Here is a 16,908-nt window from a genome sequence, read left to right on the forward strand (position 1 = left end):
AGAACCATGTGCTGGTGGCCAAGGAAGCAAATATTACATGTAACATCAGTTGCAGTCATTTAAATCATGTTATTTTATAACAGCCCTATTTTTCTCTGCTTGCTGTTGCAGTATAGTTTATTAAAAAATTTTAGAAGGAAGCAAACTCATTCTGTTGCCTTTTTGTTTTCAGAGCCCAGAGATCTACTTATGAATAGTGGCAGTCCATAAATACGTGATTGGGTTGAGTGCCTTTTCACTCTCTGGAATGAATTCCTTTTAAATACAAACCAAGACTTCATGCACATGGTTTAAAAATCATTTTATCTTTTTGTTCAGGCTTAAAGAATTTCCTTATCTTTCTTTATTGCTATATTTTTTTTTGTCAAGCTTTTTTTTTTTTAAAGGAAATATGACTACAGCAGAGCTTATATATGAACTAACAGTAGACTTAAGTTCGTAGGTTCCTAATTAATGGTGTTTCATGATAACGCCTTGAAAAGTATAAAAGGGATTAGCTTTGAGGTATGATTGAAGTAGTGTGGTTTATCTGACCCAAGTGTCTTCTGTTCCTCTTTACAGGTAATGTTGAAATCAGGCACCAACATACTTTACTGGAGAACTACTGGCATCCTTATGGGTTCTAAGGCAGTCAAGCCGGTTTTGGTAAAAAATATCACAATTGAAGGTATTGCACAGCAATTTTTTTTAGTAGTCACATATCAGAATTTGGAGCTTGTTAAAACATTTATTAAATTGTTGGTTTGGGTGGCTCAGGGTTTATGGGGCAGGAATTAATACGTTAGGCATTGTACATGTCTAGAGATCCTGGTTTTAATTTTGGCAAGTTGACTGGCTTTTTTTTTTTTTTTTTGTACACTTAAACTAAATTAATTGAATCTGTGTGAAAAAGAAAGCATGATACAATTTCAGTGTCTCTACATAAAATAAAAGGATCCTTGTTAATAAAACACTATTCCTCATTCAAGAAATGTCTATTGTACCAGACATTGAGCCCGCCCAGGTCACTGTAAAAGCCACAGAAATAGAAATAAAATAAACTCTTTCTGTCTCCTGAACCTCTTTTGCCTCTCTGAACCAGCCAGGCATTTGCTGGCCCAGGAGAGCCGGCAATAAACCCTGGCAAGGTTCATTCTCAATTAGGGCTACTTTTAATTAAACCAGTCATTCTCCTTTATTAATGGCTTATATTTTACTACGTTCATACTGGTTCCTGTGACACTAACTCATTAGTCATAGGGACATCTGCTGGCAAAGGCTGGAATTACAAGCCAGAGGAAAAGGCCATTTGTGCCAGGGTCGGCTAGGTCAGAGGGAGCCGAGTTGTCTTTTGACTATTCAGTTTATAATTTTGTATACCTCTGTCACATCTCACCCTCTTGTTAAAGTGTTTGCTCTCCTTAGGATGTTTAATCTATCCCAGTGTTTTGCACACAGTAAATGCTTCCTTGGTGTTGCGTGGATGGGATAAAGGATCCTGGCTGACTACTACTGTTTCTCTCACTTCTGATAGAAGCAGCAAGAAGGCGCTGATGTGCGTGTTGTTGGTGGGTCCTCCCTCCCATGTTCTGTTTTTCATTACCACACAGGGGTGGCATACACGTCAGAATGCTTCCCGTGCAAGCCGGGCACATTTAGCAACAAACCAGGTTCGTTCAACTGCCAAGTCTGTCCCAGAAACACCTACTCTGAGAAAGGAGCCAAAGAATGCATAAAGTGTGATGAGCACTCCCAGTTTTCGGGTAAGACCAGGCTTTGCCAGCTTATGCTCTTTGTTCTTCTCTCTCTAAATTTATGTTTGTTGAGAGTGTAGTGTCTTTAGCCAGAAGTCACACACCAAATGGGGTGGGAAGAGTGTGTCAGAAACCAAGTGTTGAAGGGAATCAGTATTGAATGGAGAAAATACGACTTCTTCTTACCCCTTAGTGCGTGACTTTTCCATTTATCACTTTTTCTGTTCCACACTCCACAGGGATCTATTTCTCCCCGTGCTTTGGTTATATGTACATTAATCTAAAAAAAAAAATCATAGTGTAATTTTACATGATTGGTTGGCATAGACATGTGCTTGGAAAATTTCCATTTATTTCAAATTTACAATGTTCAGTGATAATGGAAAAAATCAATGTCTTATTGGAAAAAATTATGGTATGTTTCTTGTGTATTATGGGAACATTTGTTGCTCTAGGGTAAATAAAAATGCAGGCTTTTATTTTCCTGAGGCCTAGCTAGTTCTTCCTAAATTCATCTGGTGTAAGGTTATTTTAAATTTTTAGTTGTCTGGGTTTTTTTGTTTGTTCTGATTTTTTGCCTTTTTCGAGAGTCACAACATAAATGATTCATTTCTGAAATGCGTTTTTGTGTTGCAGAGGAAGGATCCAGCCAGTGTGTGGAGCGACCTCCCTGCACCACAAAAGACTATTTCCAGATCCATACTCCGTGTGATGAGGCAGGAAAGGTACAGGCTGTGTTCAGTCCACTGCATTCCCTGGTAATCCAACCTTCTTCCCAATTGGAGCAGCCTCCAGTTGGTTCCTGAGACACTTAAATGAGTTGATTTATAATGCATGTCTGTAAGTAGGACGGAGGAAGTCTAAGAATGTAGATTCTCAAGCTTGCTGCCCTGCTTTGATTTTACACTAGTACTTATTAGTGCTGTGGGCCTTTTATTTGCTCTAAGTCTGCTTTTTCATCTGTAAAATGGGGCTAATATCACGTCTTACTTCACAAAGCTGTACTGAGAACGTAAGACACCCTCCGGCTGCGGGTCCTGGTGTTGTGTCTGTCCTAGAGCGAGTGCCCCTAAAGGACTGCTATTTTAACACTAAATTTTTTAAAAGATTTTATTTATTTATTTGACACAGAGAGAGAGAGACACAGTGAGAGAGGGAACACAAACAGGGAGAGGGAGAAGCAGGCTTCCCACTGAGCAGGGTGTGGGGCTTGATCCCAGGACCCTGGGATCAGGCACGATCTGAGCCAAAAGCAGATGCTTAATGACTGAGCCACCCAGGCGCCTCGACACCTAATATATTTTTTTTTTTTTCAAAAATAATTGGATCAGGAGGAGCGCAGCCCTAAAATGTGTACTGTGACTCACAGGATGGAAATATCCTGAAACTTCTCTTTAATTATTTGTTTCCTCAGTCGGTTTGATCAGTAAGAGCCATGCAGCCATAGGCAAATTCAGTTATGGCCGATGACGTTGTAATTGCGTTTAGAAAATGCAGAGTAATTACCATACAGATGGCACTTTGCCAGAGGAAAAATGCACACACGAACCCTGCGGTTGATGTGGCATTTTCTGTCTTACAGTGAGCCTGTAAAGTGTATGTCAGTAGAGAAACTGAGATTCAAGTGGCTGCCAGGGCATCCGAGGTGCCCAGCCGGTTAAGCCCTGCACTCGGGTTTCTCCTCAGGTCATGATCTCAGGGTTGTGATCGAGCCCCAGCGCCCGACTCTGTGCTCCGAGCAGTTTGCTTCAGGTTCTTTCCCCCCTCCCCCTTTCCCTCTCTGCTCACGCTCTTCCTTTCTGTCTCTTTCTCTCAAAGGAATAAATAAAATCTTTAAAAAAGTAGCTGGAATGCAGCACTCCCTCCTTGCGTTTACATCTTTTATATCATGGCATTTAATTTCTTGACCTAGTTTGGAGATATATGTACATGTCAGTATTGCTTTTCTTTTCTTAATTTTGTATCCTTAAGTTCTAAGCTGTACTTTTTATATTTGTGTGATTATTAATCTCATCTTTAGTCCTCAAATTATTTTTAGGAATTGTCTTTTGAGTACTTAAGACCAAGCTCATTCTAGTATTTGCAGGAGAGCCATTACTTACTCAGAATAATTCTACTTAGAATAATTCAGAGGAAGGACAGTTTAAATTAGTGGAAAATTTTAATAATTAGAAGTATATGTATTATTTTTAATAAGAACAGTAACTCAAACAGTCATTAAATTAGAAGGAGTTTTGAAGTAAGATCTCAATGGTCCTATAATAATGGCCAAGGAAGGATTATTTCCATTTAGAAAATACATGTGGAGAGCCACTAAGATGAGTTACAGTTCTTTACCTAAACGTTTTTTAGTTAAACTTGTCTTATTAATAAGTAGGGCAAATTGAATTTGTTTTATTCTCTATACTAATCACTAATTGAGCATCACTGAAGCTTAAATCAATGAGATCTAATATACAAATGGTTCTTGTCTTTGCTGTGGTGAAAATATTCAAAAGTCCTATTTTTATTTTGTCCGTAAGTAGTTTATTACATCAGTGAGTAGTGTGATAAAATGTAGTTGACCTGGGCCTAAAGGGAGTAAAACCATGCATTAAATGTAGAATGTACAGAATACACACACAGGCGCACGCGTGTGCGCGCACACACACACACACACACCTGTGTACACGTAAGCACCCACAGGCATTTTGTGTTCACATGTACACACAAACTACATTTTCCTATTGAGTCTAGGTGAACTCTGAACACGTTCTCAGTATAGAACACATTGCACTTGATCTCCATCAACTCAGTGATTCTTTAAAAAGTGATTTAAGACTTTTTTCAAGAGAGATGTGTCTAGCTTCAGGAGTTAAAAAAAAAAACAATAGAAGCTTAATTAACTGATACAGTAGAGAAATGTAGATTATAGATGGGAATTTTAATCTTTTTTCTATTTCTGTTGGTTTCAACCTTTTCATGTGTTCTGGTTTCCTCTTTTAAAAAGATATTTTATTCTTGCTTGGCCCAGCCTGATGATTTGCTGGTGGCTTAGTGATGTTTTCAGGTCATTCTATGACTGTGGCTCCTTTTGTCCTGTCATTCTCTCTTTGATGTTATTTTCCCCTTGCTTGGACAGCATCCTCAAGGGAAGCAACTACTGAGGTTGACAGACTTTGAACATAATCATGTATATGCCACAGGACTGGTACAGGTTTCTCTGTTCATTTGAAGCTCAGGTATTTGATTGCTTCCCCTCCTATAGGGAACATTTTTCAGAAGTATTTTAATTAGTAACGGAAACCCTTCTAATCCTGGTTGAGAGACTTTCATTAACATCATGAAAATTGCGGTGTTTCTGCTCACTCATTCATTTATTCAGTGAGTCTTCCTTGAGCACTGGTTATGTTACAGAGTGCTGGGTGATGAGGGCAGAACCAAGGAGAGGCAGAAGAAGGCAACTGTCTTCATGGAGGGTAGAGCGGTAGTTGCCAATTTTTTGTTTGCAGCAGACGCCCCTGGTGGTTCCTGTCCTCAGTTTTCTGTTTCAGTAGATCTGGGGCAGGGCCTGAAAATTGATATTGCTCAGAAGTTCCCAGGTAATTCTGATTCTGCTGCTCTAGGATCTCACCAATTTGAGAACAAGTGGTCTGGATTTCAGAGGAAGAGATGGTCTGTCAAAAGAAAAGAAATTATTTCCAGCTCTAGATTAGTGCCACAGCAGAGAAGTCTCAAGTTTTATGGGGATTGGACCCAGTCTGGGAAGGCTTCAGAACTGTATGAACTCTTGGCCAAGGTGTGGAAGAAGAGCTTTTCTGGGAAAGGAGCAGGATGGTGATGATCTGATGTGGGAAGGAGCATGGTAGAGCTGAAGAGCTAGTAGGGTCTGAGTGTGACTGGACTGTGGGGGGGTCGAGGGGGTGGCATTAGCTGCATCTAATGACACAGACTCATGCTAGAATGGGGAGGTTTTGTAGTGGTGAGTCACCTTGAAATTTTTGAGTATGTTTTCAAAATGTTCAGAGCCCACTTTCTACATAAAATGAGATACACTCATATGGATGCATACACATGCACAGATTCAGTGCTTGACATTTGAGCTAAAAATATCTTGACCTCGGGGAGCCTGGGTGGCTCAGTCAGTTAAGCATCTGCCTTTAGCTGAAGTCATGATGCCACAGTCCTGGGATTGAGCTCTGCATTGGGCTCCTTGTTCAGCGAGGGAGTCTGCTTCTCCCTCTGCCTGTCGTTCCCCCTGCTTTTAAAATCTTAAACTTTTAAATTTTAATTTATGCTCTTAAAATCTTTAAAAAATTTTGACCTCGTTAATGGCCACGTAGTCATCAAGAGAAGGCATCTTTTGATGTTAGCACCATATTTGATAGAGCCTCTCATGATCTCCGTACAGCTAAGATAGAGAACTGTGGACTAAATGATATGGTTAAGAGGATATATGTCTAATTGAGAAACTATATGTAAAATATTTGACTTAATAAATGGATATATCAGTGAGGAATGTAGTTGATATTAACTAGTAGTATAGTTGGTATCATGTATTTGTTACAAGAATATAAATTCAATAACATAATTATGCATATCCTAAGTCATACCATGAAGAATATGAGGACACATGAGTACAATCAATATTTGATTTAAAAATCCTCACCTTGCTTGAGGATATTGGGAATAAGTATGTTAAATTGTACAGCAATAATGCTGGGGAGAATGACAGAAGTAAAATTTAGAGACCCCAATGTGCTAGCACATTGAGCTCAAATTAGGGAAGTCAACATTTATTTTCGTCAAAGTGTCAGGTATAGAAGAATTCAGAAAAGAGAAAACATTAACTTGACAAAAACATTTTGAAGAGAATCTAAGCTTTAGAACCTGGCTTACCAAGTAAAACAATACAACAGAGATTTATTTATTTATTTATTTATTTTAAAAGATTTTATTTATTTGACAGAGAGAGATCACAAGTAGGCAGAGAGAGAGAGAGAGAGAGAGAGAGAGAGAAGCAGGCTCCCTACTGAGCAGAGAGCCCAATGTGGGGCTCGATCCCAGGACCCCCAAGATCATGACCTGAGCCGAAAGCAGAGGCTTTAACCCACTGAGCCACCAAGGCGCCCCAATGCAACAGACATTTAAAGAGGGAAAAAACCTCCCAAGAGTACAAAGGATACTTATCTTTAATTAAGAGGGTTCAAGGCTAAAAAACAAGTTGCTCATTTGTTTATCATATCCACAAAGGTTGTCTTAGATCTGCTTGCGGAAGTTAGAGGGATAAGGCAGTTTTGTCAGGGCATCTGCCACGTATAGACAAGGCTTAAGCTTTTATTTATTTTGGGTACAAGAACTCCATAGAAGTAGTAACATTCATACATACATACATACATACATTTATCTATCTATCTATCTGTCTTTTATCTCAGGGAGAAAAGTAATTCCCTCTCCTGCCCTGACTGTGGACAAATAAAAATTATTATTTTTATTATTATGTTCAATTAGCCAGCATATAGTACATCATTAGTTTTTGATGCAGTGTTCATCGATTCATTAGTTGCATATAACACCCAGTGCTCATCCCAACACGCGCCCTCCTTAATACCCATCGCCTTGTTACCCGTCTCCCCAGCCCCCAACCATTCTTCCAGGGGTGTGGGATACTCTGGTCCAACAGCTTCATTCACCAGCTGAGCCCTACGGCTGGGCTGCCAGACTCTGTTAACTCCTTATTCCTGTCAGTGTCACACAAATCAGTTCCTAAAGGGGAAAAGATGGTGTCGGTTACCACAGTAAAAAGAGACTGATTCTGTGCTGGTTCACAGAACTTGCCTACTCTTAAAAAACATGAATAGATCTGCCAAAGTTGTCTTGATGCTGGGAATTCCCACAGAATTTTTGGCACGCCTCTCCTGATATTTTCAGAGTGGTCATAGGTTTGCTAGTGTTTTGGTATCAGATCACTGTTGCAGATACAGTTCTTGTAAAGATGACCAGGATCTCAGCTTCCTGTAGACAGAAACACATTCTTAATCACTTAAAAAAAAAAAAAAATCTGTAAGCTTAATAGAGTACCCGGAACACAGAAGGTAATGAAGCATCTTTTGAATAAATTAATGAATGAGAAAGTTAGTGAGTGAATGTAAACATATTTAGAGAATTGTGTTTTGTCCTTCGCAGAAGGCTTGAGAAAATTTTGACAAACTGGGCAGAATTTAGAGAAGAGAGACCAGGATATTAAACTATTTGATATGAAATATGGTTGAAGTTGCTGGTAATTTGTTTTCAGGTTGGGGAAAAGACCACAGGATGGAAGAATTTGGATCATATTTCTTACATGTTCTACTTGTCCCAAAGAGATTTGATCTCTTCTCTGTGAATATCCATGACATTTCATATTTCTCTTCAAACTGATGATGGTGACCATAATTATGGAAATAGTAGTGACGGTATCAGTAGCAGAATCATCTGTCACTTACGTAATTGTGTGCACCCTCACTGTGTGTGTGCTTGTGTATGCAGACATGGCCTCTAATTCTTTTTTTCAATAGCTGTGCAATTTAGACATTATTATACCCAGTTTTTAGACGAGAGAACTGAGGCTTAATGAGGTTAAGTAATTTCTGGAAGTTTATAGGTAGCCACAGCCAGTAATCTTAAGACTGGAATTCTAACCCTAATTGTGTCTGCTTCCAAATCCAGTGCTTTTGCGTCTTCTTCACATATTTTCTTTTTTTATATTCTAGCACTTTGTGAACCCATCTTGTCACTATTAGACTGGAACCTCCTCAGAGCAAATTGTCTTGTTAATATTTAAATTCCCCACAGTGTTTTCTTCTATACAAAATAGGTGCTTAATAAGAACTTCCTAAGTAGTAAGCTGAAGCATTTGATAGGAAATCACAGAAAAGAGGAAGCAGACTTTTCTGTATTATTCCATAAGGGAGAATTTGGGTGAAATTTTAGAAGGTAAATTCCATTGGTGCATAATGATGTTCAAACAAGCAGAGCTGCCCACTTCTGGAACAGAATGTTTTGTCAAAGAGCAAACTTGCAGCCAAGGCTAGAAGGGTGCCTGCCAGGGCAGGATGTTCTAGAAGGAAGCCTGGAGAGGGGACATTTGACTATACAACTTAGTCATCCCTGAGGCTAGGAAATTGATGGAATATGTCTAGTACTTTCTTTGTCCTTTAATGAACTTCACTATTACAAGTTATTCCAAATGTTCAATGTCTCTTATGCAGTACTTGTGAATTACATAGCAAAGTTAAGGTGTAGGGGACATTAAAAAGTCGGGTATAGGGGCACACTGGGTATAGTGGGTTAAGCCTCTGCCTTTTGCTCAGGTCATGATCTCAGGGTCCTGGGATCGAGTCCCACATCGGGCTCTCTGCTCAGTAGGGAGCCTGCTTCTCTCTCTCTCTCTCTCTCTCTCTCTCTCTCTCTGCCTACTTGTGATCTCTCTCTCTCTGTGTCAAATAAATAAAATCTTAAAAAGAAAAAAGTCAGGTATAAAGGGATACAGCTCTTAGAACTGCCTTTCTTGATACGCAGTTTAAGTAAGTCAAATATAATTGGGAACTGTTTCTGAATTAGGATGATGGGGAAAGACCATCGCATTTCTCAGTGATTAGGGAGTTCAAATTTGTAGAAATTAAAATTTCATGATAGTCTTCTTTAAATTATTTTTAAAAACAGCTTTATTGAGATTGAATTGTCATATTAGACACTGTATCCTTTTAAAGCCTCTGTTCAGTGTTTTCAATATTTTTGCCTCCATCTAATGTTAGAATATTTCCTTGCCTAAGGCCCTGGCTACAGTCTCCAGGATAATGTTCCATCCCCACACTGTCTTCCACATAGAGGAAGAAGAGGGGCTTTGATGCATTTAGAGAGGGAACAAGGATGTAACCACAAGGGAAAAGAGAAAACAGTAGAACCTTCATAGAAAAGGAATTCAAGTAGATGCTGATACATAGACGGCTGAGCAGAGGAGAGTCTTAGAGCGCATTGGACGTTGAGCATCAGTTTGAAGGAGGCAATGGATGCAACTTGGCAGAATGGTGTGGGCCGTCAAAGAGACAGATCATGAGGGCCCAGTGTCTCGTTTCTGGAAAAGATCAAGGATTGGAAAAGGCAGGAAGGCAAGCAATAGCCCACCTGGTTGGGAACATACAAGTCAGAACATTATAGAGTGCAAGGTGGCAGGCTGGAGTGGCAGTTGGTAGACTTGTAAAGCACATGTCATTTGACTCTGATTAATTCAGCCAGTCTACAAATGTGTAGGGACATTTCAAGGAAGAAAGCTGGCAGCCATGGACAGATATATTCTCAAAATTTGTCTAAATTTTAGTCTTCTCAGTCCTGTATTTTTTTTTTGACATGAGAATTGATACCTACATGTGTTTCTTTAAAATATATTTTATTCATGCTTAATATAAAATACTCGGATACTATAGGTTTTCTCTAATCTTACTCGCAATCTGATAGATTTTGCTATATTAGGGCTTTTTGGTTTCATAAAATATTTCATTATTTTATCTCGACTTGCCAAAGAATGAGTTGATTGTCGGTTTTTCACCTGCACTATGAGCCATCTGGTGTTAAGTATCATTTATATTATTATCTTTCCCCAGCCAGCTCCACCTGATAGCATCTGTCCCCAGTAGAAAGAGAGGCATAGACTCAACCTTCCATGTGAAGCAAGAAGTCACGTAAATGCAACTTTTACTCTAGAGCTTTGAAATTTGGCTTCTCACTGTTTAAATATTTAAAGGTGGTGCACATTTTCTAATTTTTAAACATTTACTGTGCTTGGATTCAGAATCATGTGATCAGCTGACTTGTCAAAAATATATTTCCTTATTTTACTCTTTTTACCCTAACTGAACTGACCCTTCTTGAGTGTTACGTCACTCTTTATGAGTTTTGCCTAATTCTTGGGCAAGTTGTTCAACAACTCTCAGCCACAACTTCCTCATTTATAAACTTGAGGACAATAGTAACGACTTCCCACAGTGGTGGAGAGGCACGCAAGGCGTGCCCCCAGGATCAGTGCGTGTGCTCAGCCTCAACGCCACCCCCACTCCCATGCGGGAACTGCCTATTTTCAACAGTGCAATAGCTCACACCTAATACAATGTGATTTTAATTCGTGTCAAAATAAATCAACAAATTTGTGACTTCAGTGGGTCGGAAACTTGTTCTTTCTACTTGCTAAACTGGATTTTTAGAAAGACAATCCCCCAGATATAATAATGTTTTATTTGCTTAGATTCTCTGAGTTTTGTACACCCTTTTTCAGAGGAATTGAGAACCCCTTATGGATACAGGCTCTAGGTAATTTTTTTTTTTTTAAGCTGTTGAGGAAGCCTCAGCAGGAGTGGCATCATTTTACAGATGGGTAGAGAGGCAGTTGGGTGCAGTGACTGGTTGAACTGTATCATGATGTGGGCCATAAAATGAATGTAGATAGAGAGTTATAAAAGGAAAAATATGTTATTTATAATTGTTGAGACATCTACCTTTTAAGCCATTTCCTTAATCATCCTTCTTCAGATAAGGTAATTTGCTCTTCCATAAGAGAATACTTGAGAATAAAATTGAGTGGTCTAAAGGGTGTGCTATATTTAATTTCCTATTAACTGAAAATAGCTATAAAGAACTGCCTTTAATTTTGTTTCTCCATCTTCAGTATTAGACTTATTATTGCAAGTTGTTTTAAAGGAGAAAACATTCTTTCATTAGATTATACGCCTAGTGAAGGAACTGGAGTCTTGTTTTAAAAACTATAGTTATGAAGTTGTTTTTCCCTTTGCATTTAAAATAACTTCTTATTTTTACTGAGCATATTGATTTTGTTTGTGAAATGGCTAAACCATTTAATTTTTCTGTTTTCACAAAGAGAGTAATTTTATAATTGCAACTTTCTGGATTTGGCTGAGTTATAGTGATCTTGTGTATTTTGTGTCACATAGGGGTGTGTGTATGTGTGAGAGAGAATGAGAAGATAAGGTTTAAAAGACTTCTGTCTTTTAAAGTAGAGGTTGTCTTAATTCTGATGGTAGAAGCATCTGCAACAGGGCCCAGAATTAGAAGTACTTTAGCTATGGTTCTTGTGATTTAACATCAGGTTATTGGAAAAGATTCAGAGAGCAACCACATGTATTTGTGAAATGCAGGATTGAAATGTGAAGCTAGACATTGTCTTTTTAAAAACGTACACCTTTTCTTTTGCGATCAGATTGTGCTAGGCATGGTGATAGGTGCTGAGGGTGAGGGAGAGGAAGAGAGTACTGAAGGTCTCCAAACGGAAAAGGCAGTCTGCCCAGAAGCCTATGTCATTAAGGAATAAAGTGCGTGGGTGGCTGTGAGAATGAGGGTTATAATCCCGTATCTATACTTCGAAGTGGAATTCGATGATGATGAATGTGCTGATAGATGCTGTAAGGCCCACCTGTAGCTCATAGTAAAAACATGTGGACATGTGGAAGTAACGGCCATTCTCCCAACCAAAGCTTTTTTCTTTTTATCTCATTCTGTTACTAATGGTTTAGATTCTTTTCACCTGGCCCTTCTGTTCTTTCACTATTTGACTTTTCCTAGGCTTTCTGTTTAATGTTTTTATTACGGAAAAGTTAAAGCAAATAAAGCATCTTATATGACCTGCAAGCTTTTTTTCCCCCTGCAGACGCAAATTATGTACAAGTGGATAGAGCCCAAAATCTGCCGGGAGGATCTCACAGATGCTATTAGGTTGCCCCCTTCTGGAGAGAAGAAGGACTGTCCCCCTTGCAACCCTGGATTTTATAACAATGGATCATCATCTTGCCATCCCTGCCCTCCTGGAACATTTTCGGATGGAACAAAGGGTAGGATACCAGTTGGACCTTTAGTAAAATAATCTTGCTGGACTATTGTGACATTGTTCTTCATTGCTTTTACATAAGACTTATTTATAAAACATACTTATCTCACAGAGACTGAAGAAGAGTTGAGAAATATAATGAATTGTGAGGTGGCAGTGCCTTCTTTAACATACCACAAGGATGGTTTTTTCTAGGCATTTTGTATAATACGTGTAATACCCTCTTCACTGGATGACTCACTCTGCCTTTGAATGTTGATAAAAAAATTCCACCATAGGGAGGCCTGGGTGGGCTCACTTTGTTAAGCATCTGCCTTTGGCTCAGGTCATGATCTCAAGGTCCTGGGATCGAGTCCAGCATCGGGCTCCTTGCTCAGCAGGGAATCTGCTTCTCCCTCTCCCTCTGCCCAACCTGGCTCCTCCCTCCCCCACTCATGCTCTCCCTCTCTCTCTCAAATAAATAAAATCTTAAAATAAAATCTCAAATAAATAAATAAAATAAAATCTCAAATAAATAAAATCTTAAAATAAAATCTTAAAAAACCATTCCACCATATTAAGTGTTAAGGATAGGCACTCTTTTTCCAGTGAGTGGTATGGATAAGGATAAGCACTCTTTTTCCAGTGATATATTTATACAAGTATAAATTATAACCTCTTCTAATTCAGCTTTGGAATCATAAATTACATTTTGTACTATAGTAATAGCAAAAAATTACTTGTCTTGAACATATGGCAGTGAAGAGAGTCTCTTAATTTTTCAGGGTGTACAGTTGAGAAAATGTTAGTGCTTATCAAATAATATAGAAAGCACTGCAGAGTTTGTTTTAATTTTGATAGACAAAAATTACAATGTATTTCAGTTGTGGTCATCTCTCTTGAATATAGCCAGGCTATCTGCTTACTACCCAGAGCCTTTGGTAGATAGCACAAGAGGGACTTAAGAGTCTGATTAACTTGGTTTTGAATCCACATAAAACAGGCAGCCATTAGTGTGATTAATCCAAGTTCCTTAAATCTTTTGAACCTCAGTTTTCCCACCCTTAAAATTGTGAGTAATAATATTTAGCTCATATTCTTTGAACAGGTTATGTAAAAATGTGTATAAAGTACTCTGGTGTCCAGAAGTGTTTGCTCAGTGAACATTTCTAAGGACATGATTAATGCAAGTGTGTTGGATAAATTCGGAAAGGGTTGGACAGGATCCTTCCATTTCATTGTTGCACATATTAATTTAAATCAGGCTTATTGATAAACATGACTCTCAACTCCCAGTATCATTTTTCAACGTAGCCAATATTTTGTATTTCAAGTAATCAGTCCATAATTAAATGGTACTCTGTTAAGTTTAATAACCAATAGGAAGGCTGAAATAGTTCCTTGTTCATGAGGTAGAGGGAACTGATCTTAAGAGCACATACAAGAGAACTAGTTTCAGGTTACCCTTCTTGTGCAGGGTGATTGATATTAGCAGTTACTCTCAGAAATGAAGGAAAAAAATAATTTTAAAATATTTTATATTGATCCTTTTCCTTTTTCATGTTAATCAAGTGTATATGGGTAAACTATATCCAGAAATATTTTTCTTTCCAGATTATTTTAGAAAAAGTTATTAATTCTTAAGAGAATTGATGCTCTACTATCTCTCCTTCCTGCATTCCTCTCTGCTAATTAAAGTTTAGTAGTATTTAGAACGGAGGAAGAGGAAGATGTCCAAATGCAATTTAACTGTAATTATCTCCTTCACCTGTTTCTCATAGAATGTAGGCCGTGTCCAGCAGGAATGGAGCCTGCGCTTGGGTTTGAATATAAATGGTGGAATGTCCTTCCTGGCAACATGAAAACTTCCTGCTTTAATGTTGGGAATTCAAAGTGCGATGGAATGAATGGTGAGTTCAGAATCGGCCTCCTGGACATATTGGGTCATAGACACTCTTGGGCCCAGCTCTCTGAAAACATACCAAATGTGGGTATGTGGAACTTCATTCTTGTCCATTGGCTTACTTGTCTGCCTTCCAGCCCTCACACGGAAATGGTGAATGGGGTGTCACAACCAGTTGACTTCTCTGTAACAGTATGAACTATTTTGCATTTTTTTGGAGTCAGCTTTGAAGTAGATATTCAGGCTCACCATTGATGGTTATAAATGTATTTAGAGTAGCTCACCAAGGGATGTAATGAAATCCATGTCACTTGCCATTTCGAAGAACAGGATGACAGCATTTCTGCCAGCATTGAGTCTGGCTCAGGACTGAGCTGTGTTGAGAGGTGAGGTCAACTCTAAGTCCCCTTCCCTGTGAAATCTATGATTGTGTGTAAAAAATATATGTAAGCCCCACTTATTGAAAACTTGAAAATGTGACAGAGTTTTATGAGATTGTGGCTGAATTTTATTTGTTCCAATATTTTAAGACCCGAGAGAGGCTAGCACTTAGTTTTCTGCAATATTTTCTGGTTGAATGAATGACAGTATCTATACGTGTATTTTTTTTAAAAGATTTTATTTATTTATTTACAGACAGAGATCATGAGTAGGCACAGAGGCAGGCAGAGAGAGAGAGTGGGGGAAGCAGGCTCCCCACCGAGCAGAGAGCCCGATATGGGGCTCGATCCCAGGACCCTGAGATCATGACCTGAGCTGAAGGCAGAGGCTTAACCCACTGAGCCACCCCGGAGCCCCTATACATGTATTTTTAAACTTAATGCTAGGAGTAGCTATTCACAAATACTAGGGTTTTATACCAAAATGCATCCTTTTACTTTCATCATCTCCTTAGCAATTTTAATGAGCCCACTTTTTCTCCACATTACATTTTGTTGTTTTAAAAAATTCTTTTAAATTGCTTCTGTTTTAAGTCAGTACCTATCTGAAATAAATATACTTGGGATGTAGGAAGTGAGGTGAACACATGAAAACGAAGATTGAAAAAATAGTAGGTCCTTGAATACTTCCACTTCTAGGAAGTTATCCTAAGGGAGAAGAAGAAAAAATACAGTAGTAATTACTTGACCATGAGGGTTTATGTTCCTAAAAGATCCCATGATTGAATTCTAAGTTGAAGAAGTTAAGACTTATGGAGGGAAAATAAGATTGGGAAGGCCAGGGAATTGAAAGAACTCATGAAAGCATCGATTGTTTGTGTGTGTGTGTGTGTGTGTGTGTGTGTGTGTGTTTATTCACTTACTAGTAAAGATTATCTGGAACTTTTACTTGATCTTTTGGAGAACTTGGTCTAACTCTCATGATAATACTCAATGGTAGCCACTTGCTTCCTCCCTTACCTAGAGGCTAAAATGTACATTTTTGATAATTTTCAGAAATGTTTAATTATTAATTTGAAAAATAGACATCTCTTCACTATTAGTATGTGATATTAGAATAACAAATAGTCATGTGAAAAATATAACACAAAAATGAAGATAAAAGGTGATGTGTATTTTTATGCCTGGACAGTTCAGCTTTGAGAGGAATAGCATGACAAGAATGGGGACCAAAGTGAGAGGCCCAGGAACAGCCTGTGTCATGAGGGGATCACCCAGTCATCGGTTCAAGTGGATGTGCTTTGGCTAAATTGACTGTGTGACTTGGAGTACTTGGACATTCATGTCTTCTCAGTCTGAATTGTACATAGTTGCAGACCAGATACACAGAAGTACATCTTCATATATTGCAAGTTTGCCTTAAAGTTACCCATAGTTGGAGAGAAGTTACTGTTTATGCATGAAGATGTTCAGTGAGCATTATCTGTAATCACAGAAATTGAAATAGTCTAAGTATCCAGCAAAAGATTATGTTTATGAAAGTTATGCTGTACTGATAGAAGAAATATTATGCAAACATTTAAAATGGCAGTCACCTGGAAAACAATTTGACAGTGTTTCAAGAATTTTGAATGTTCTTCTTCAACCCATTTATTCCATTTCTGGGAATTTATACCTGGGTAACAATGTAAAGGTGTAAAGAAAGAAATTATGGAAAAATATGTTAACTTTAGTGCTAATTAAGAGGAAATAAACTAGATTTTCAACAATGGGATTTGATTAAATTAAATTATGTAATCATGGAACCTATTGTTAAATCATTAAAATCGGATGTAGTAAGGATTTTTAATGGGAAAATGTTTTCAAAATAATACTAATGAGAAAAATCAGAAGATAGTGCTAAATAAAAAAAACAGAAAATAGAGTATCCGTTAAAATCTAAGGTATGTTAAAGTGTGCACTAAAAAAAGATGGAAAAGAAATACATTGAAATGTTAAGAGGCTCTCACTTGGAAGTGGGAAGTTACAGGGAAGTATGAATTGCTTCATATTTTTTTGTTT

At 38.2% G+C, this 16,908-nt stretch overlaps 1 protein-coding gene across 2 annotated transcripts in view; it reads left to right on the top strand.

Moving 5' to 3' along the window:
- The first annotated feature begins 561 nt into the window (after positions 1–561).
- LOC116862781 (UPF0577 protein KIAA1324-like) overlaps positions 562–16,908 on the top strand; it is a 61,017-nt gene continuing 44,670 nt past the window's right edge. The window contains exons 1-5 of one of the 2 annotated variants that reach the window (XM_032850176.1): positions 562–667; positions 1,590–1,742; positions 2,370–2,458; positions 12,409–12,589; positions 14,346–14,474. In XM_032850176.1, the coding sequence (XP_032706067.1) occupies positions 565–667; positions 1,590–1,742; positions 2,370–2,458; positions 12,409–12,589; positions 14,346–14,474 (655 nt within the window). In that variant the 5' untranslated portion in view covers positions 562–564. Of the gene's footprint in view, positions 668–1,589; positions 1,743–1,819; positions 1,926–2,369; positions 2,459–12,408; positions 12,590–14,345; positions 14,475–16,908 lie in introns of those variants that run through there. The other variant, XM_032850177.1, reaches the window with a different exon arrangement.

The sequence above is a fragment of the Lontra canadensis genome, unplaced genomic scaffold (genome assembly GCF_010015895.1).
Source record: "Lontra canadensis isolate GAN:19392208 unplaced genomic scaffold, GSC_riverotter_1.0 scaffold324, whole genome shotgun sequence".
Taxonomy (NCBI): domain Eukaryota; kingdom Metazoa; phylum Chordata; class Mammalia; order Carnivora; family Mustelidae; genus Lontra; species Lontra canadensis.